The following is a 21776-nucleotide window of genomic DNA, read 5'->3' on the forward strand; positions in this document are numbered from 1 at the left end:
AGATCAAATAACCATCAATGGCAGATGACGCACTGATTGCCACCAGGTGAGCCCACAGCAAGCTAAAGGAAAGACCCATCACCTCTTGAGTAAGAAGGTAATCTAAAAGAGCGAGAATATCCACGGTCTCTGAAGATATACGAAACACTTCAAACTGGCTAGGTAACATCTTCTGGTGGAGTCCTTTCTGCTATTATTAAGAATGGTCTCTGTGGATTCAGAGCAGGAAGATTCTAGGATTCATGTCCTTCCAAATTCAAACCGTGAGGTAAGTGCTTCAGGGTTTGGGTGCTTGACACTGCCATTCTTCTGGGTCAAGAGATTCTGGAAGGACCAAATGCTGATTGGTGGACAGGCTGACATTTGTAGGAGCCTTGGAAACCAGAACTGCCCGGGCCACCCAGGGGCAATGAGGATGGCTTGTGCCCTGTCTTGTTGAATCATCCATAGAACCCAAGGTAATAGTGGGATGAGATTGAAGGCATAGTTCAAGCGATCTGACCAAGGTAACAGGGGAGCTTCGCCTCTGGAGTACTTTCCATGAGCTCACCTGAAGCTTTACATGTTGCATTTCCAGTCTGTCGAGGCAAACATGTACCAAGTGGGAGGTTCCCATTGAGTGAAAATGCTGTTCATTGCTGAGTTGTGTAACTCATTGTGATCGATGACTAAATGCCTGCTGTCTGTCTGCCAGCAAATTCTGGATTCCTAGAAGGCACACTGACAATAGTGTGATATCGTTCTTGACACACCAGTTCCATAAGATGACTGCTTCTATATACAGGGAGATGGATTTCATTCCTCCTGGCCTATTTATGTAGAATACAGTTCTAACATCGGATATTATGAGTACACAGTGAAACTGAACGAATGATGCAGAAGCTCTGCAAGCATCTTGGATTGCCCTGAGTTCTGGAAGATTGTTGTGCATTCTGGTATCTCAAAGATTCCAGCTGCTCTGTGCTATGTGACTATCCAGGTGCATTCCCCAGAATGTCAGGGAGGCACCCATAATTATGTGGTCAGGTGTGTGAGATAAGAAAGGAACAGCCACACCCACACACACTTGACCTGGCTCTTTTCCCCAAGTTACTGAGGTCCTCACTCTGGTAGGGATTGTCACTATGGTGTTCATACCAGGTTTGCTTGGTCTATATATACTTTTTGGAGCCAAATCTCCAGGCAACAGAGGTGGAGTCTGGCAAACTGTGTCACGTAAGTACACAGCACCACATGCCCCAAGACAGAAAGGCAAATCCCAGCTTGTAGTCTTATATAAGGTCTGGCTGCTCTCTTGGAGGGGAGGAGTGGAACGATTCCTTATTAGATCCCACCAACCATGGGCATCATGTATGGGGCCCACTAAGCCCAGTAGGATGGATCAAAGGTGCATCATGGAAGCCCCAAGGCATGGGGTACCATTAGTCCCAAGGGGAGGTGTCTGCGTACAAGTTGGTTCCAGGAAGCTCTTGATCGCCTGTGCGGACGTCTCCATTGGAGGAGGCAATGATGGTTCCTCTGATTTCTTCAATGACAAAAAGGCCAGATCCACGTCAATCAGCAGTCTCAACGGTTCTGTCGGACCAAAGCTGCAGCTAACAGACAGGATGGCAGATGGACTTATCCAATAGCCCAGCAGTTCTCGGTCTTTCAACCTAGGTGGTATTTCTGCCATTGTTACTGATGGTGCAGAGTCTCATTCCGATAAAGCCCTCCTCTTTTTATCATGATTTTGTGACTTAGGACATTCTAAATCTTTGGGGGCTGGGCATGAAAGATTGTACTACCCGGACATGTCCTCTTTGGAGTGGACTTACAGGGGGATCTGCTCTTGTGTTTCTGAGAACATTTCCTGCTCTCCTGACGAACTCTAGAGATTTGATTTCCCTTGCTCCTAAATCAGCCGTGTGGTAGGAGGAGTGCAACTCACTGACTCTGGCCAGTGTACCAGGGCAGGGAGAGGGTCCCCCAGGCTGGGTCTGCCTGGCATCTCACAGTCTTTTCCATTAGTGCTTTTTAAGCAAGATGTCCTGCACAGGCTGGGAATGGCTAGGGAAACAACGACAAATATTTCACTTGGTCGACATATGCACATTCCTAAAGCAGAAAAGGCAGTGCTGGCGGCTGTTGCTGACCAAGAACGAGCAGGGATCGAAGAGAGAATTTTTAACAGCCCAGTGTTCTGGGCATAATCTATTTCCCATAAAGGGAGCCGGAAGAGTTCCCTGGGGTAGGAAATCTAATTAAACATGACGTATATTATTAAAACTATTTACACCAGCTACATTAAAGATAAAATTTAAATAGATACAGATTCAGTTCCAATGCAGGCCATGCACCAGTAAGGAGGAACTGGAGAGGTGCTTGGTCTGCCCCACTCCTTAAGCTCTCAGTGCAGCACATGAGAGCAGGCGCACCAGTGTACACCAAAGGACACTGTTTGTAAAGCCGAATGTTTTAGCTACCAACAGTGCTACTGTACAGGATTAGAGGGAGAAACAAAAACTTCTAAAAATGACTTCAAATACCTTTTCTGTATATGAAAAATCACAAAGCTAAAATCCAGAATTTTAGGCCCTTCCAGGGTTATATGCAAGATGCAAATGCTGGCTTCCAATGGGCTTCCATTTCTCTTTCTATGAGGATAAGTGCTATTTCTAGCCCTAATCACCTGTGAGAATGCCAGACTAATTTTGTGACATTTTTACTTACAAAAAATTGTTCCTGTGTGGGACTGAATCTCTTTGCAAAGTTTTATATAGTATAAATTCAATGATAGTCCAAGTTACCTGAATGGTCCAGCTCTTAGATGAGAAGCATTGATATCTGTTGGTAGAAGAGATGGTCAGACCAGGACAGTGGCAAGATCTTCAGTCTACTGGGGGTAGATCTTCAGTCCCGGTGCAAGGGAAAAACCCATGCTGTGTCAATACAGTCAGTATAATTTTTAGGAACAAAAAACAAACATTTTCAATTAGCTAGATTTTAACTTAGATTAATTAGGGAATGGTTACGAGAAGGCACTTGGTTTAAATGGGAAAGAAAAAGAAGAGACACTCTCCAGGTCCCCATCTCTCATATCTGTGAGCACATGCCCACAGGGTACACTGAATTTGTAACACGCCAAGGGGGAACATTTTGGTGAGAATCCCTTTGAAGTATTTACAGGATACCACTACTTGAAGGCTTTTGTTTTGAAACATCTCCAGACAGGAAATTCTGACTATTATATAGTCTTGTATATTTGATTATAGTTTACATAATTCCACTGAAAAAACATGAAGTTAGAGGGAGAAAACTCAATTAAGAAAAAAGGGTTTAGTATTTTAAATTGTGAACTGTTCTTCTTCTTATGAAAAATTTAAACCTACCTGTGGTTTTTTCAATATGTGTGGAAAATTATGTTTTCGCAGAATCCAAACAAAGAAACTCAAAGGTACATCAATTACTTTTCATATTTGTTGACAGTTTTAGTAAATATGTTGAACTAAACTTACTGTAAAGTCTCACTGCCAATTAGAGCTGCACAAATAACTGATTTGTTGGTTTGCTAGCTGATCTAAAAAAAATTAAAAAACAAATTCACTTCAGGCCAACTAAAGCAATTCCCCCCACAAATTGTTGGTGAACCAAGAGAAGTTGGGGAAAAAAAAAAAAAAAACCCCAACAAAACCAAAAAAACCTGTTTGAGGGTGAACAAAATACTTGGGGTTGAACAAAATGAAATGAAACACTTAAGAGTTTTTAAAGAAAAATAAAATTAAAGCATACTTAGAAACAAAATGAAATTTTGAACAGAAAAAACGAAAATAGTTTGATTAATTAAATTTCAAAACAAAACATTTTTATTTTTTCAGAAATTTTTTTGAAGGGCTGATGGGAGGAATTTCGATCAAAACAATTTGTCTCAGTCAACACAAATTCGTTAAATGTTTTGGCTGATCTGAACCTGCATTTTTCGGCAAAAAAGGTTTAGGCAAAAAAATTTCACCCAGCTCTAGTGCTAACACTATACAATGAACATAATTAAACTGAATAATAAAAAAGTGGTAGCCTGTTTGAATACTTGTTAGTTAGTTGGCTTACCGCAGTCCAGGTGATTAAACTCATACAAAGCTGAAAAGAACGGTGAAATTAAAATATTAGGCACATTTTCAGTGAAGGAGAACATCCCCAGAATCAGCATAAATAAGAAACAAAGACTCCAAAGAACCTTGGAGTGCAAGAGATGCATTTTATTGTATGCTCATTACGATGAGTAACACATTTAGAAATAATAATCCCACGTAACAGTGACAATCTTATTTTACAGCGTGTACATCATTTTTTACAGCCACATAAAACACTTATTTTTCTAAGAGATTTCCCAATTTAGCTTTCTGAAGTTTAGAAATGTAAAAAAAATTTATTCTCAAGGAACTGATTCTCATCTGGTGCAAAAACAAAATATGAACATTATCTGAAACACAAAGCCACAATATAGCATGAAGTAAAGTTACAATTTATCATGTGAACAGCTGTGTGCAAACATGAAGCAACTAAAAGTAAAAAAGTACACATTATATGCATAACATTTATGAACAGGTTTTTCATTAAATAGCCCTAGACCAGCTTGTTATATTAAGCGCCATTTGATTTGCAGCATGCTAACACAAAGCATTGTTTAAAGGGATGCACATTTTAAATGTATACACTGTAAACTGAAGATCCACCTCCAAACTCTAGTGGCAGCATATTTTTCTGGTTAAATACTGCATATATACTTTCTTACAGATTGAAAATGCATGTTTATAGTACGGTAGAGATTTTTAAAGAATTGATTAAAAGGTGCAATTTTATGTCTATACTGAAAATTTTATATTAGCAGGTAGGACTAGAATAGACATACCTGTTATAAACACTGCCCTAAAGAACCTCTAAGTATTTTGTATTTTAATTCAAGAAAAATATTGTGTTGTTTGAAACTTTTTTAATACTCTTTTTAGAGATCTTAAAGTAGCAAGAAAAAAAAAACAGTGTTGAGACAACACTATAAGCTGCATTCATTTTTTCCTTTTAAAAGAAATGACAGATTCAAAAGGTATTTGTCATGTGCCATACTAAACAACATTCAACTGCAGTTTCAGATAAAAAAGGGAAATTATATACATACACATTTTTAACCCTAGCACCGGAACACCACCTTTGAGCTCATAACATAATGCAATATTTTTAACATCATATCCTGCCATAAAATAGGTTAGCAGCTCTGAAAACAGTTTTAAAAAATTACTCACTGAACCTAGACTAATAAAGGAAACAAAAAGGTTTCCCAATGAAATGTTAAAAAAAAAAAAAAAAAAAAAAAAAAAGGGAGAAACCCCCAAATTTGACCAGTTCTGGAATACAATTTCCAGGCACAATTTAAAAACATGATGACGAAGTGATTGACTTATATTCTTTTCAAAACTGCATAAAAAGCCAGAATTGGTTGCCCTGACAAAAACTTTGTAAATAACCCCACCACAACTGAAGTTTTCATATTGGAGACAAATGCTGTTACTGATTAAATGGATAACACAATCGTCTTCATTTTCTCTTCTGTAGCTTAATAATGTATAATACTATTAAATAGAAGACATTCAGCAATCCTTCTGCAACCTTTCAGACATTCATCCATCTTTCTGCATTCTATAGTGCTCTTTAGGTTCTGATAAGCCACAATCATAGGACTATGAGATCCCTGTCAACCTTAATACTTTTAAGACTTTTAAATACAAAGAATGTAAAGTTATGATTTAATATCAAGCTTTGAAACCAGGAGAAACAGTTCATGAGATTTTTTCCCCAATTAGCATATCACAGTTTCTAAATTGCTTCCTTCTCAACATCATATATTACATTATGGCCTCTTTGTGGTGCCTCATTATATGTTGATTTTTTTCTGATGGTCTACGGAATCCCTTTTTGCAGTATTCACACCTGTGTGGATAGTCTTTTGTGTGTATTGATATTACATGTCGTTTAAAGCCTGATGCATCCGTAGTGCTATATTCACAATACTGGCATTGATATACTTTTCTTCCACTGTGGGTCTTCATGTGCTTCTTAAGTTCATTTTGCTGCCTAAATCCTCTCTTGCACCTTTTGCATTTAAAAGGCAGGTCCTTAGTGTGAACTGAGAGGATATGCCCACTAAGTACAAAAGGATCTGAAGTTTTAAAGTCACAGTGCCTACACTGATGTATCTTTTTACCTTTGTGGGTTTCACTATGCTTTTTGAGCTCAGATGGACGATGGAAGCCTTTTTCACACACCTCACATTTGTGGGGAAAGTCCTTTGTGTGAACCGAAATAATGTGTCGTTTCAGGTCGCTTGAGTTGGTGCTCTTATGGTCACAATGTGGACATTGATGAGTCTTATGTCCTTGAAATAACTCTGTGTGCTGAAGAAGTTCTTTTTCATCTGTGAATGCCTGGGGACAATGTTCACATTTAAATGGTAAATCAGTCCCATGTTTGGTTTTTATGTGTGTTTTCAGATTGGATTGATCAGCACATCTGAAGACACAGTGCTGACACTGGTATGGTTTTTCCCCTGTGTGGGTCCTCATATGCTTTTTAAGCTCAGATGGATGACGGAATCCTTTCCCACATTCAACACAAACATGAGGAAAGTTCTTGCTGTGAACTGCAAGCAGATGTCTATTCAGCAGTCCCTGTTCTGCAGTCTCATAGTCACAGTATTTGCATTTGTGTAGTTTAGGCTCCTTGTCCCTCAATATCAGTTTATTAGAACTCAATGGGCTTGCCTCTCTGTATCTCCTTGTATATTCTGTAAACTCATGGGTTTTGTCAACTTTATTTATAAGTTTATGGCTTTCCAGATGGTTGTGGAAACTTACTTTTTTGTTAGTTGTAAAGTCACAGTCCGTACACTGATATTTCTTCTTAATCATATGATCTGGGTGGTTCTTCATATGCCTTTTCAGGAATCCTCTGGATTTAAATTTTTTCCCACATATGTGACAAGGGTAGACAGTTAAGGGCTGTCCGTCAGGACCTATTATAACAGCTGTTTTCAAACAAACAGAAGACGTTATGAAGAAAACTGATAAAAGTGCTGAATTAAAAAGAACTGTTCAAGAACATTTACTTGAACTTCACACACAGAGCAAATAGTTTAGTAGCTTTAAACTACCAAAACCCAGATATCTACAATTTTAAATACAGTTAAAAGAGTTGACTGAAGCAAGGCATAAAACCCCAATGCTACCCCAATGCATGGGCATTGGTGGCACTTGTTTACTGAATGGACCACAAATTATTGGAGAGATTGACTTGTTAATCAACATTTCTCCCATTCCCAAATGCGTATATATCACCTCCCATTCATGATCACATAACGATAACTACACGAATTGCTTATGTGGATAAGTAATATTAGAAAAAATGTATTTTAGATGTCTTTTAATGCAATTTGCCAGCTGGAAATTAAGAGAGTCAGCATGATGTACTAGTCAGCAATCTGTGGACCATCGGCAAATTCTCCAGGGACAACAGTTTTCGAACAGTTGCACAACACAATTTCAGTCGTGGTAGGGGTTTTTTTTTGTTTTTTTTTAAATAGTTGCAGGAAAAAGATCTTTCCATATAAACCAATACAATAAACAATGAAAAATATTCTACCTGTTTGCCACTGCCTGGTTTCTCCCCTCCTCCTCTTCTTGGCTTTTTGTTTAAGCGCTCTATTTGTGTTAATGCTATCACAGATTTGCAGGTACTGTGCTGCATTACCATTTTTGTTTTCTAATCGTGTATCCAAGTTATTTCCTGAATACAAAGATCAGACACCATAAAAACTATAAGCAAGTTTTTTCTTTGGGACTAGACGATTGGAATCACATGGGAGCAAGTCACTTTACATTACCTTAAAAAATAAATGTTTACTGTAGAAAGGAATGGGCAAGCTTTTTTTCAAAGGGTTAATATTTACCATAGTTATTGATAAGGCATTATATAAGAATTTCATTAAATTTGGACTCATTATGGACTTTGTTTCCTCCACTCCCAAACCCTTAACATTCAGCCAATTATGCCTGTTCTTTCCTTCAACCTAGCAGTTCTTTACTCCCCAGTGGCCTCATTTTCCCTTCCCTGGTCACCCAAAACTATACTAAAAGATATCGATGTATATTACTGAGGGCCTCTGTTGCATTTAGGATTGTTCTTATTTCTACAATGTTTATGTAACTGCAATTCCTTGAAGAAATGAGTTCCAAATGTATAGAACCTTTACACATATGCATTCTGAATAGTTTGAGAGCATTCACTGATCAGGACAGCTGTGGATTAGGAATTTGTCAATATTCCATGAAATAAGGGAGACATCAGATTTTCCACTAAGAAATTCATGACTATACAACTGTGTTTCTTCAAAAAAATATGAAAGCAAATGTAGCTGTTGCTCTTGTATCAAATGTAATTACACGTTCTCACCTGCTGCTTGACAGTCTTCATACCTTCTGGGCAATCTTCTTTCATCTCCTATAGAACACAATATTTTATTAATTCATAAACTAAAAATGCATTTGACAATGATGGTCTGCAACTCGTGTGAGAGAACAGCTAGCTAGCTAGTAAACTTTACTTACTGCAGAGTCCTCACCATCCTGACCACTCTCTACAGAGATGCCAAACCAGACAATGATTATATTGTACATATAGCTCTACAAACTTGCTTTCTTCTTAGGTTCTGGTAAACACCACCTAGTACAAAATAACCAAAGTTCCACAATTCTCTTTTGCATGAGTCCAAGTTCAAATATCTTACTTCCCTACCAAGAACTTGGTGCATGATAAGTTTTGGACTACTTTTACCATGTCTAGATACAGTGGTCATTCAGCACTTGCACGAACAATACTGAAGCTCTATGGGATGACATGGGATACATCTTAGTAGTATTCTCATTTTCTCGTTCTGGACTGAAAAAGTTTTTGCTATGCTTTTGGACTCTGCAGTTCAAACACATTTTTGTCTGTCAGCTAATAAGGCAAGAAATATATCTGGCCAGGACTTTTCTGTCAGATTAATTTCCTGATAGAAATGCCCTTTTCACAACATTCAATTTTTTCCACAAAAAACCTGATAGCTCTTCTGGCTGCCTGCCTGGAATGCTCGTCAATTTCATTTTCAGCCTCCAGGGAGAAAGTTAAATTAACAAGAGTCTTCCAAGTGAATTGCCGGCAAGCAGAAAATTTTTGTTGTTGTTTCAAAATGTAATTTTTCATCACTTCCCACTTTTTTTTTTTAAAGCAATTTTAACTTTTCATCCTGATTCAGGCTGGAAAAAAAACTCAAAATTGTGAAGTTTTTCACAGGAAGGGAAGGGCTTTCCATTTTCCAGTCAACTCCAGTTAGAACTCCACCCTTAAACAACTGACTCTCTCTTTCGTGACTCAGAGATGATCTGAGAGGATATTCCCTTAAATATGTATTTATAAGTTAAAACCCCACAATATAATAAATATATATGATATTAATAGAATATACAGAATTTGCACCATTAAAATGTCCTAGTAGAATGTTCATACTATTCAATGAAGATCAACTTACTTAGACATATAAAAGACTTTAAAAAAAAACAAACCACACAAACAATTTGTTTTCTGTCAGAGGGTGAAGAGTTTGATTATGAAGTGTAAGGCTAAGTCTACATTATCACTTTTAGCAGTATAACTTACGTCACTCAGCCGTGTGAATAAATCCTCTGAACCCAAGCGACACTGGTCACACAGACATAAGTGCCGGTGTGGACAGTGCTATGTCTGCAGCAGAGCTTATCCTGCCAACAGAGTTATCACCACTTGTTGAGGGTGGATTAATTATGTCGACAGGAGAACTCTCTTCCATTGGCATAAATTGGCTACACTAGAGATCTTACAGTGGCACAGCTGCACCGGTATAGCTGCGCCACTCTAAACTCTCTAGTGCAGACATAGCCTGGGACTGAGAGAGGAAGATGTCTGCATGATAAAACCTAAGCTTATTTTCTCACACTCATTTTCCTTTTCTCAGATAAAACTTGTGTGAATCTTTCACCAGCCAGCTTCACGTATATTAAACGAATTCTTTTAGCTTATGCAAGATTCTTTAATGCTCAGTAGATGACTTCAAGATATGCAAGGGAAATTTGCATGCTAGACATCTCTGAACTAATACCTGGAACAACAGTAGCAAAACCTTACAAACTACTATGCTTTTCCTTGTATAAAACCCAACACTAAGCAACGTATTTTTTATGATTAAGAAAAAACAGGTATTAAAATAATTTAAAGGCTGTCTGGCAGGCTAGTGAAACAACACACTAGAGTTGGGACTAGCATCTTCCTTCACTCCTTAGTTGGAAGAGTCTGAGGGCATTCTAGAGAAGTATGCACAGCTGTTGAAATATCACTTTGAGCAACCCCAATGTCTCACTCTTGTAAGTTAATGACTGGCTCCAGAGACAGCTGTTTACAACTCTCCTTAGAGCTGAGAGGTAGGAAGGTCATGTTCTAAAAGATTTGGGAGCTAAGTTAGGGGAAAAATAAGAGGAGGGGATTCCCAGGAAAAGAATAATCTAGCATCCTACCATAAGCAGCAGCCCAAGCAACAGGAACAAAAGTTTTATTCACACCAGAGTCTTCAAGTTGTGTGTCGGGAAGTGATGTTGCTTCCTCTTCACCTACAATGACTTCCATATAAACTTCATCTGCTATTTCAGCACAACCTACATTTAAGGAGGAGAAGTTGTGATTCTTGAATTAATGTTATTATATGTTCAGCCTAAATTTTCCTTTGCTTATTTTCATATGATTATTTTGATTAGTAGTGATACCCACTGAACAATTCTCTTCCCTCCCCAAAATACTTGTACAGGATTATATTGCTTTATCCATACACATTGCTAGACCTAAGATAGGAAAAATAACTAACAACCAAAAGGACTTTGTAAGTGTGTAACTGTTGATGGTTCTTTGCCACTTTGCCAGAATAAGTACTGCTTTACATAATAAAATTTAAAAAATGATCTAAAATGGTCTTGACACTTTCAATAATAAAGCTGTTTAAATGAGGTAAACAAGATTTTAGCAAGGTAGTTTGTTAGGTAAACTGAAAAATTAGCAAGTTGCAAAAACCAATTACTTATTCATTGACTCAGTCAATGATCATATTACATTCAATACACATAATCAACTGCTTGTATAAGATAAGCACAATATGTATTTTATAATAACTATAGGGTAGGCAAGATATGATTTCTATTACTTGAAATCTGAGAACAATCATTCACAAACATGAAAAAATTCCTTTTAGAAAGTGACCAATATTAGGCACATAGTTTTCATTTCTGGTACTATTTTTTAAAATGTACTTTTTTAAAAAAAGAATTCTTACTAATATCTTCATCTTCCTGAGAGGAGTCCTTAACAGCCATGTAAACCATCTTCTCTCGCTGCATTCTGCCTACACCTCCCTGTTCAATTACTCCAGCTACAGAATGTCCATTGTGAAAGTCACTCTCTGTGACAATTTCCGTTCCTCCTTGAAAAAGAAAAACACAGTCAATGTAAACAAGATAATCTGGAATATCACCTCATGAGAATTAAAGTAGAAAAATGTTTTATATCAGTATTTTTTCCTGTTCTAGACAGACATTTAGTAAAACTCTGATTAAATGCTTTGAAATAAATATTTTCTTGCCATTATAAATTACAAATTTGTTATTCATTAGTGACGCAATAGACAAAACCCTCTTTTCTCACCAGTATCCTGACAAAAATCAATGCTGAACAGTTGGATAATAGTATTCGGGTAATATCATAAACCGTGTCAGTTTTTGCATGCTAACAGTGTGTTAAATATGAACAGAAATGTTATGTGTCACCCCAAAGCTTCTATTTTAAGCGTGTTTTGAATATTGTACTGGCAAAAAAAAACAGACTTGAGATTCTTCCTTGAGAAAGGAATAGTTAAACTGGGTTGACATACCCAACAGACCACTACAAAAACGTTATTTCACATATCGCAAAACAGTGGATTTTATCAAAGAACACAAAACTAACAAACATTTTAAAACTACTGAATCAATAAACAGAATGTAAGAACTTGCCTATTTCCACGTCATCCTCAGCTTCAGCTTTAAATATATACACTTTTATAACTTCTGAACCAAATCCATCATCTTTAGAAACATCATCGTGTGAAACCTCAGTGCTGATTTTTAAAGGTGTGCTTCCAATATGGTCTAATTTTTCTCCAACATCATCCACTGTAAAAAATAAATAAATAAAAAGGAAAGTGAGATTCACACACAAATTTTGTTAGGACTCAAGAAGTGATCTCTAGAAAGTTTCCCTCACATATTCAATATGTAAGATCCAATGGAACTACTATTATAAAAGCAGTTATATAATTGGTTCCTTTTCCTTTTATATCTCAGTCTATTTTAGTAAAGTCCAGTATTCAATTTCATTATCAAAACTTAATAAACGAAGGACAAACATGGTTGTAAAATGAATCATACAGGAAACAGACTCATTAAGTAATTACAAAGTATCTGACATTTATTCTATTGTAAACTATTAAATCTAGAAGGTATAGATTGATCAAAAAGTAAAAACATAAGACATATTTAATATAATTTAAAAAACCCAGAACCTGATATTTAATTATTCTGAGATTTTCAAAATGCTCTACTGTCCAAAATATCTATTACTAATAACTAACAGTTGTTATTCTTATCAAATGTGTTTTAGTTTGGCTGTGATTTTTTGGGGTCAGTTATTACCTGGGGAAGCATATTTGTGAGATTTTGTCTCCTGCTAGTTAAAATTTGAGATAGTAATATTTGGATTTATGTCCAACTACTTGAAGTTGAGCTACCTGCCATCCTTCATGTCTATAACTAAAGGATTAAGTCACCTACTACTCAATCTACTTACTCAAAATGTACTTTTATCAATACGATCAAATCATTACATTGAAATTACTATTAAGTGGAAGAGCAGAGTTTTGATAAAGTAAATGTTCACATATACAGGGCTGATTTCATAGCGAAGAACACTAAAAAAGCCTGATCAGAAAGGAACACAACAGAAAGCATTTTTATTACTCATGTATTGACAGAACCACTACCTACTTCCTGAGCCCAGGGCAGCATAGGGTTAATGCAACACTGAATACCCACTGAAGCCCTCAAATGAGGAATGAATTCCACACTTTGAAATAAGCTGTAACCCATACTGGATCATTTTCCAGGTTAAAAAATATGTGTATTATATTAGACATACAAAAACCATGAGAATTTTTTTTAAAGAGATATGACAGTGGGTTATTTCTTTATGACTTGGCATAATCTACTCTGAAAGTCATTTTAATGATACCTACTCAACTGCAGCAGGTTTTTTTGGTGTCACTGATGAAACTTGTGAATCTCAGAAGTCTTTGAATGAGTCAGAAAATACTGGAGCTACTGAAAACAGAACTAAATAGACATAAAGCAACTAATTGATTAACATTAAAAATCAACAAATACCAAAGTAAAAGTATTGCAAAATTAAATGTCTGTAATTTAATATAGATTAAAAAAGAAAATGTGAAATAATAGGAGGCTACATAATCTTTTGCATATTTCAAGCTTTTTTAAAAAAAATATTGGGTTGTAAATGGTAAGGGAGTTTGCGAAAGACACAATTGCTTTCAGTGATCTAAGTTTAAGTTTCTCTTGTTCTGGATGAGCTTAAACCTTTCAGAATCTTTTTCCTTTAATTTAAAGAATTTATGGCTGATCTTGCTTTATTGAAATCAGTGGGAGCAGGATCAAGCCCTTATTTGTTAAACATGTCCTGAATAAATGTACTGTATAACATTTACCGCCTTCAACCTAAGATGACTGCATGATGTCCAACATAACAAGAAAATGAATACCAAGAACAGCAAAACTAGAAAGTAATCTACAAATACCTTTGATTAATAAGTTTATCTGTATCAGGCTGCTGATACACAATTTTATATGAAGCAGCTATAGCATGTACTATTAGAGCATGCTCATGTTATCAGAATGGTTTCCAGAGATAAGACTAAATCCAACTATCCATATGCCTTCTAAAGGAAAGGAAGGAAGGTAGGTAGAGCTCAGACATCCAATGTTTTGTCTATTAAAGGGAGCTACCAACTTAAATATTTTGCATCTGACTATTTTATAATATCTTGGAACGGACTAATTTTCTGATAAAGCATCTTTAATGACCTGGTTCTTTTCCATAAAAAAATCCTTTAAAAATTATAGGATTTTCTGTTCCATTTTTGATGTTTTTCCAATTAAGTCTTCAATATTGCAAATATTTCTGCATATGATTTGTTCTACCAAAGTGAGTAGTTCCATTTGTAAATCTTTGCTGTACTGGAAACTGACTATACAGGAGAAGAATGAAACTGACTATACGAAGTGCTGTTAGATGTACAAAATAAAACAAAAGTATAGAAAAATTTACACTAAGGGGTTACTTGTAAGTATAATAGGTATAAAACTTTGAGGTAAATGTGATTTCAAGATGATGACTTTAAAAAACAGAAAACTGGATGATGCTTAATTTACAGATTTTACACAAAATTAATTTAAATATGCCAAATAAATATGTTAACACTTTAAAGACTGTTCAAAAGTGGAGGCCTCCTCCTATCAGGAACAGTGGAATAATCAATTACATGAATTTTCTTTAAAAAGTTTCAAAATATTCAAGGCACAGAGTGATGAAAATGACCAAATGTTCCAGTGTGTCTGCTGATATAATTCTATGAATATAATATTTTAGAGGTTGATTGCTTTCTTGCTTTATCAGAGCACCAATGCCAATGAAACAGAGACCCTGTTAAAAAAAATACTTCATTGTAAAATACTTTAAAATAAATAAATAAATAAATATTTTCAGTGAGGGATAAAGTGAAACATTCATATAGTGTATATTGATGTTTATTGTATCTTATCTCTTAATACAACTTACTTTTAACTACATCTGTTAAAAATTCTAAATCCCTGTTCTAGCAGGCAACATTATTGCAATAACTAAAACATTAAAAGTATTTCTAAACCAACAAACATCCTCAGCCTGATTCTGAGGGGCTAAGCACATACAACTGAAACTGAAATCAACAAGTTTGTCCTAAACCATATATACCTAGACTCTAGGAAAATCAAGCTGCTCCTCTTTTCATAAGTGGAGTGAAATATACTCAAAATGCTTAAACTGAATGTAACAAAATTTGGAGTCAACTCCTGAAATAAATCTGCAACATAATAGATAAATTTAGGAAAACTGGATGGTTTGAAGGAATGGTAATGGAATATAGTTGTTTTCACTTCTAGAATGATGAAACATATCTTGCTCAACCTCAGTAGCAATTAAAAAGTTAACTATAAGTTCTACCACCTACTTTGCTAGTTTACATGAAATAAGTCCACTTTCCAGAGACAGTCATATTAGGAAAAAAAACCCAATATGGTTAGCAGTAATTAATTTTTGTCCGTAGTCTTAGCAGAGACTGAGAACTGAACTAACTTCTAATTCCCTGAAATTTCCTCTTTGATGATAGGCAGTATCTAGATGCCTGCTTGACCACCACCCATACACAATACATGGACTTCTTAAGAGGACGCCAGTTACATAGGCTGTTAATCCAGTGCCTTTAGGAATACTAAATTCACATTTTTAAAAGTATTTGTTTAAAGTCAGGAATAAAAGTGTCTACATCACACAGTAAGTCAGTAAAAAATGATGAACAGAACACAAGTCTCCTGGCTCTGAGTTCTCCACTATAAACATTAGTTAATGCTGCTTCCCCATTTAATAAAAACCAGATTGCTTTAGAAACATATGCTGAATCCTCCTAAATAAGCACAATAAGAGGAGCATTCAGCACACTTATAACTTAAATCTTACCTTTTTTAGTTGTTTTCAGGTGTGTGATGTCCAGATTCACTGTGGATTGCCAGCTCCCAATTCCTGTGATATCTCAGCATGCACTATGCTGGTGATATCACACCCACCAAAGAAGTCCATAGGGATGAAATTAGGGCAATATAAGTCCCATGGTTTTACAATTTTGCAAAGTTTTCTAAATTTTAATGTTACTTTATATACCATATGGTACAGTATAGGAAATATATTTTAGCAAACTATGCAACACTGTATTGTAATATACTAAAAAGGAGGTGGTGGTGGAACATTACCTTACCCCTAAAGGCCAGCTCCAGTGTTGTTCTTTGGTGGGTATGAGGTCCCCCACATAGTGCATACAGGGCCAACACATAGACCAGAAGCTGGCAATCCCCTGTGGGTCTGAATATCGCAAACCTGAAAAACAAACAAAAAAGTATGTTTTAAATTACAAGTGTGCCAGTTGTCCCATTTATCCTGGTTATCTGGTGTATACAGATTAAAAACTCATTTCTTTGGTTTAAGTAATCTAAAAGAAAGTTATATTTAAAACAAACTTTCTAGTTCAACTTCTAAAATTTCCTTTTTTTTTTTGGTGTGTTGGTGACATTAACGTGTCCTATTGGGCCATTTTAAGTCTCCAGAAACTGTGGTTTGACATATACAATATGCCATGGCTTGATTTGTAAGTATATTAAGAATTGAGTTTTCAACCTTATGATTTTTTACCTGATATGCTCATAAGGCTTCCTTTAATGTAAGAAGTTATATTCATCTGCACAAAATAAAACAGATCAATGGTGACAAACTTCTAGTGAAAACTTTGACTATTACAAAGTTTTCTGTGCATATCAACTTCTGAGCAAAAAGATCAGACTATACTTATTAGTTTCCAGGTAACATTTACCATTAAAATAAAGATTTTTCCCTTATAAATTTGTAGCATAGCCAGAGGAGATAAAAACTTAAAATGGTGTAAACTACATTTAAGTAGTATTAACACTGTAACACAAAGCGACAAGATAAGGTAATTTTGAACTAAAGCTCCAAGCTTTAACTCAGCTTTTTGTCCCAGAATATTGTACTACTGTAGGGGTTCCCAAACTGTGTTCCACAGAGCACTTGGTGGTGATCCATGAAGAGCTAGCAGGTCATATAATATAAGAGCTCTTTGTTTCAAGATGTTACGCTTCATTAAAAGATAGCTTTAAAAATATTATAAATACTTTTCTAAGATTATGGTTCCATATAAACAATTGCTGTTGTTGACAAAGACTGTTATGTGTTCATGAATCAGAAAAATGTCCATGAGATAATCTCTGTTCAGATGTGATCCACACTACAAAAAAGTTTTAAAACTCTGGTAATATATCATGGGGAATCATAGCATACAATTATACTCATTAATATATGTTGCATATTTAACTATACAGTAAAACATCTATACTAATCGGAGGTTTCAAACTCCTGGCTACCTAGACATATTTATCTGTCCCAGCATGACAGAGTCAGATTCTGCAGAATACAAGTTCTCTTTTTGTTTCCTTAGAGAAAATGAAGCATTATCTAGCTGTAAAGATTTACATATTATCTTCACAAGCATAACCAATTCAGCACCATCTTATAAAACCTGAAAAAAATAGCTCCATTGGACTGATTCTGCAAGGTGATGAGAACTCCAGTCCCAATTAAGCAAAACATTTAAGTATACGCTTAACTTTAAAATTAATTGTAAAGTTAGCATATACTTTGTTGCACCAGAACTGGAGTGTTCAGCGCATTACAGGATCAAGCCCCGTAAGTGGTGAGAACTGTCCTACTGGTTTAAATAAGATGATGACTTTAAAGCCTAATAATGACTCTTCAAAAAAAAACAGATTTCCTTATAAATCAGGTTGCAATTGTGTTTACTCAGACCACGATGTGCCTAAAACACAGTCACAACTACCATCAAGTTATAGTTATCTACCTTAGAAGGAATTCCAAAGATGACTTTACTTACAATTACAAGGATGCAGTTGGAAATATCGCAGTTACAGAACACAACTCATCATAAGTACTCTGTTAGAAAGGAGGAATTCTTTCAGTGAAAACAACTGAGCATTATAATGGTGTTCCTTTACTCATAACACATATACAGGAATACCACTGCTGTAGAAAGTTTGATTTGCTTTCATAATGGTTTCTTTGTGTTCTTGTTCAAAAACCCTCACTAGTTTAAGTGACATATTTGAAGTGCCCTTGCATGCAGCACATGACATTAGATTAAGGGCAGACTGATGTAAACTGTAGCTCAGTCTCTCCCACAACTTTGAAAAAAAATCTAAACATGTAATACTGCTAAAAAATTTTTGGAAAACAGCATCAAAGACATGTTTCAAAATGTAGACTTGATAAGACATATTTGAATACAGTGATTTGTATTTATCCTGAATATTTTAAATAAAGCAGTTTACTGAAAATAGATCTCTGAAGTTTTGACACACTTGGCATTCCCATCATTTATTGAGATGGGTTGCTACCAGCTATATAAAAATAGTTATTGGACAATAAAAATCTATTCTGGCCTAGTCAAATTTCACTAGCTGTAATTCAGAAAAGATGCAAGTTTTCACTGACAAATATTGTGTATACTAATTAACCTACATGGAAGTCCTGTGGGTGAGAGTGAAAACTGGTACTAGACATCCAATTGTCAATATCATTTAATTGTAGAAAAAAAGGATTATTTGCCTAGTTTGCAGTTTTCCCACTGTGGCTCTCACTCAGCCAGCTGTACCCTAATTGCAGATAGCTAATAATCCATGTGCACTTCCCAGAGTGCAATACAGGGCAAGAAGCCAGTTTTCATTTTCAGCCTCAGATCAGAGATGTCAGTCAATAAATGCACATTTTTTTTTTTTAAGTTTAGTTCAGACCATACAACAAACTGGCTACTATCTTTTTGTTTTGTCAGGCAAGCGTATAGCCTTTAACGTTTTTATGTTAACCAATATGGTCAGGACACAACTCCATACTCTGGGTGTCCCATAACCTCTGACTACCAGAAGATGGGACTGGGTGACCGGGGAATTACCCCATTCTGTTCATTCCTCTGACACTGGACGCTATCAGAAGACAGGATACTGGTCTAGATGGGCCATTGGTCTGATCCAGAATGGCCATTCTTATATTATGTTCTTTTTTCTAGTTTAATCATAGAGAGATACCTATTTCATAGAACTGGAGGGGACCCTGAAAGGTCATTGAGTCCAGCCCCCTGCCTTCACTAGAAGGACCAAGTATTGATTTTGCCCCAGATCCCTAAGTGGCCCCCTCAAGGATTGAACTCACAACCATGGGTTTAGCAAGCCAATGCTCAAACCACTGAGCTATCCCTCCTCCTTCATGCTATTGATGAAACTCAAAAAATACTATTTCCGCACATATTTCCATAATTGGATTATTTTTTTTAAATTTACCGTATCACTGCAAGATTAAATTGTATATGTAGTATATTAAAAAGATTTTTTTTTCTTTTCAAAAAATACCCATTGTTCAGAAATTACACACACACATGAAAAATCTAACTCTTGGCACCAAGTAATTAATGTGGCAAGAGACTGTTCTTTCAGAGAGTTCAGGTGCACAGGTTAGCAAGATTTCAGTTTTGATAACTTCTCCCTACTGGACCACTTCTAGTTGAAATTATTTCCTATTTATATCTACCTTTATTTCACTTACAAGATATCATTAAGTAGTCTTCAGAAGTGCTCTTGCCGTCATCATCATCTTCAGTTTTTATTGTAACCGTAGAACCAGGAACAGTACTGGCTGCTTGAATCACAGTTTCTGAATCTGAATTAGTTACAAGAACTTCTTCTGAAACCATTGTGGGTGAGTCAGCTCCTGACACAGAGTCTTGCACTACATGTTCCAAATGTCCATCAGGACCCGTAACAAGGTCAGCCACAAAAACCTGATCAGGAACTCTAACAGTTTCCGTTATTAGATCAGAAGTCAAAACATGATCATTGGTATCTAAAGCTTCTTCAATAGCAACATCAGCTTCCAACACAGATTCAGGAACAATTACACCTTCTGTTACAACATCAGTTTCAGTGATGATATCTGGTCCTTGGACAACTTCAGCAGCTAAGCCATGATCAAGAGTTATCCCATCATCCGTGACAACATCAGAAACTAATACAGCTTCAGGGACTGATACAACAATATGGTCGCCATCAATATGAGCAGTGCCAGCCATTCCAGCCACTGTGAAACAATTGTGAATGAGAGAAAATGTTAACATTCACACTACTGTATCATATGTACTGTATCTAAGGAATATAACTACGGTACAAGTTATGCATAGAAGAGTGCTCCCTTGCCTCCTAATAAATTTCATGACATTTTACATACCTCCAGATAAGAATGAACACCATCTTGTAATAGTCTACGATTTTAAAATTAAACAAAACAAAAGCACAAAAATACCCAAATCTTTCTTTAAAAAGAACATTAGGTCAAATCTGCCCCCCAATTTAGGTTTAATAAAGCTGAGATTTAAAAGCCAAAAGGTCAGTAGCTGATTCCATTATATGTATTCTAAAAAAGCTAAAAACATTTTTCTATTGTGCTAGTAACTTCAACGCTGCATTATTTTGTGCAACAGAGCCCGAACAGCAAAACTGACTAAACAGCATGAAGCTGGACAGTTTTGCTGTGACACAAGATAACAGTTTCTTTAAACATATCAAAAACTGTAGAGTGCCAACTCTCAAAAAATATCACTTGTTTTACTTGCATATCAAATTATGCCAGAGGTTTCAATTATTCACTCTAGTAAATATTAATCATTTTCCTTTCTAGGAAACACAGCCGACAGGGATCTGGGCTGCAAGAGAAGCCATGTTAGAAATATCCAATTATTTAAAGCCTAAATAAATAAAAAAAATTTGAATCGTTATGGATAAAATATTCAAGAACATAAGCCCTTTTAAAATGAAGGTGGTAAATAATATTTTCCGTGTTTATTTTAATTAATTTGGCACAGTCAAAGGACTTATGCCATTAATACTAGCTCTGCAGAATGGTCCTCCCCATACAAATAATAATAATAATAATAATAATAATAATAATAATAAAACCCTCTATTGATAGATGGCAGAGTTAGGGTCCTGCAGGTCCAGGAAAGAGTCAAGACTGCCTACTGTATCATTCCTCTCAAATACTGGAGGCTCGTGCAGTCACTATTATCTTACTTTTGCCCAGCCTACATGAGAAAACAGTAGCAAATTAACTAAATTAGTTTAGAAACTGCTTTAGTTAAAATCAATGCAACATCTTGGATGCACATTCATTTCAATTTAGGAGCTTCTAAACATAAATTACACAGGCATGCATGCAGGGGGAATTCAGGAGAGCAGACAGCGGGGAGGCCATAAGAACATGGATCTAAAGCAGGGGTGGGCAAATTATGGCCCAGGGGCTGCATTCAGCCCTCCAGACATTTTAATCCGGCCCTCGAGCTCCCGCCGGCTTGTCCCATTCTAGCACTTCAGCTGGGGAGCGGGGTTGGGGCTAGCCCCACTCCGCGTGGCTCTCCGAAACAGCAGCATGTCCCCCCAAAGGCTCCTACACACAAGGGCAGCCACGGGTCTCCATACGCTGCCCCTGCCTCAAGCGTTGCGTTCGCAGCTCCCATTAGCTGGGGTCTGGAGTCAATGGGAGCTGCAGGGGCGGCACCTGCGGACAGGACAGCGTGCGGAATCGCCTGGCCGTGCCTCTGTATAGGAGCTGGAGGAGGGACACGTTGCTGCTTCTGGGACCTGCTT

General features: G+C 36.4%; 1 protein-coding gene across 4 annotated transcripts in view; it reads right to left on the bottom strand.

Moving 5' to 3' along the window:
• Positions 1–4210: 4210 nt before the first annotated feature.
• Positions 4211–21776, bottom strand: part of ZNF711 (zinc finger protein 711) — a 37536-nt gene continuing 19970 nt past the window's right edge. Inside the window, exons 1-8 of one of the 4 annotated variants that reach the window (XM_032765491.1) lie at positions 17963–18005; positions 13412–13508; positions 12135–12293; positions 11420–11566; positions 10614–10751; positions 8479–8526; positions 7669–7812; positions 4211–7054 (exon numbers count right to left, since the gene is read on the bottom strand). In XM_032765491.1, coding sequence (XP_032621382.1) covers positions 5877–7054; positions 7669–7812; positions 8479–8526; positions 10614–10751; positions 11420–11566; positions 12135–12293; position 13412 — 1815 coding nt within the window. In that variant the 5' untranslated portion in view covers positions 13413–13508; positions 17963–18005 and the 3' untranslated portion in view covers positions 4211–5876. Of the gene's footprint in view, positions 7055–7668; positions 7813–8478; positions 8527–10613; positions 10752–11419; positions 11567–12134; positions 12294–13411; positions 13509–17962; positions 18006–19683; positions 20215–21776 lie in introns of those variants that run through there. The other 3 variants (XM_032765488.2, XM_075068742.1, XM_032765489.2) reach the window with 3 other exon arrangements.

The sequence above is a fragment of the Chelonoidis abingdonii genome, chromosome 8 (genome assembly GCF_003597395.2).
Source record: "Chelonoidis abingdonii isolate Lonesome George chromosome 8, CheloAbing_2.0, whole genome shotgun sequence".
Taxonomy (NCBI): Eukaryota; Metazoa; Chordata; order Testudines; family Testudinidae; genus Chelonoidis; species Chelonoidis abingdonii.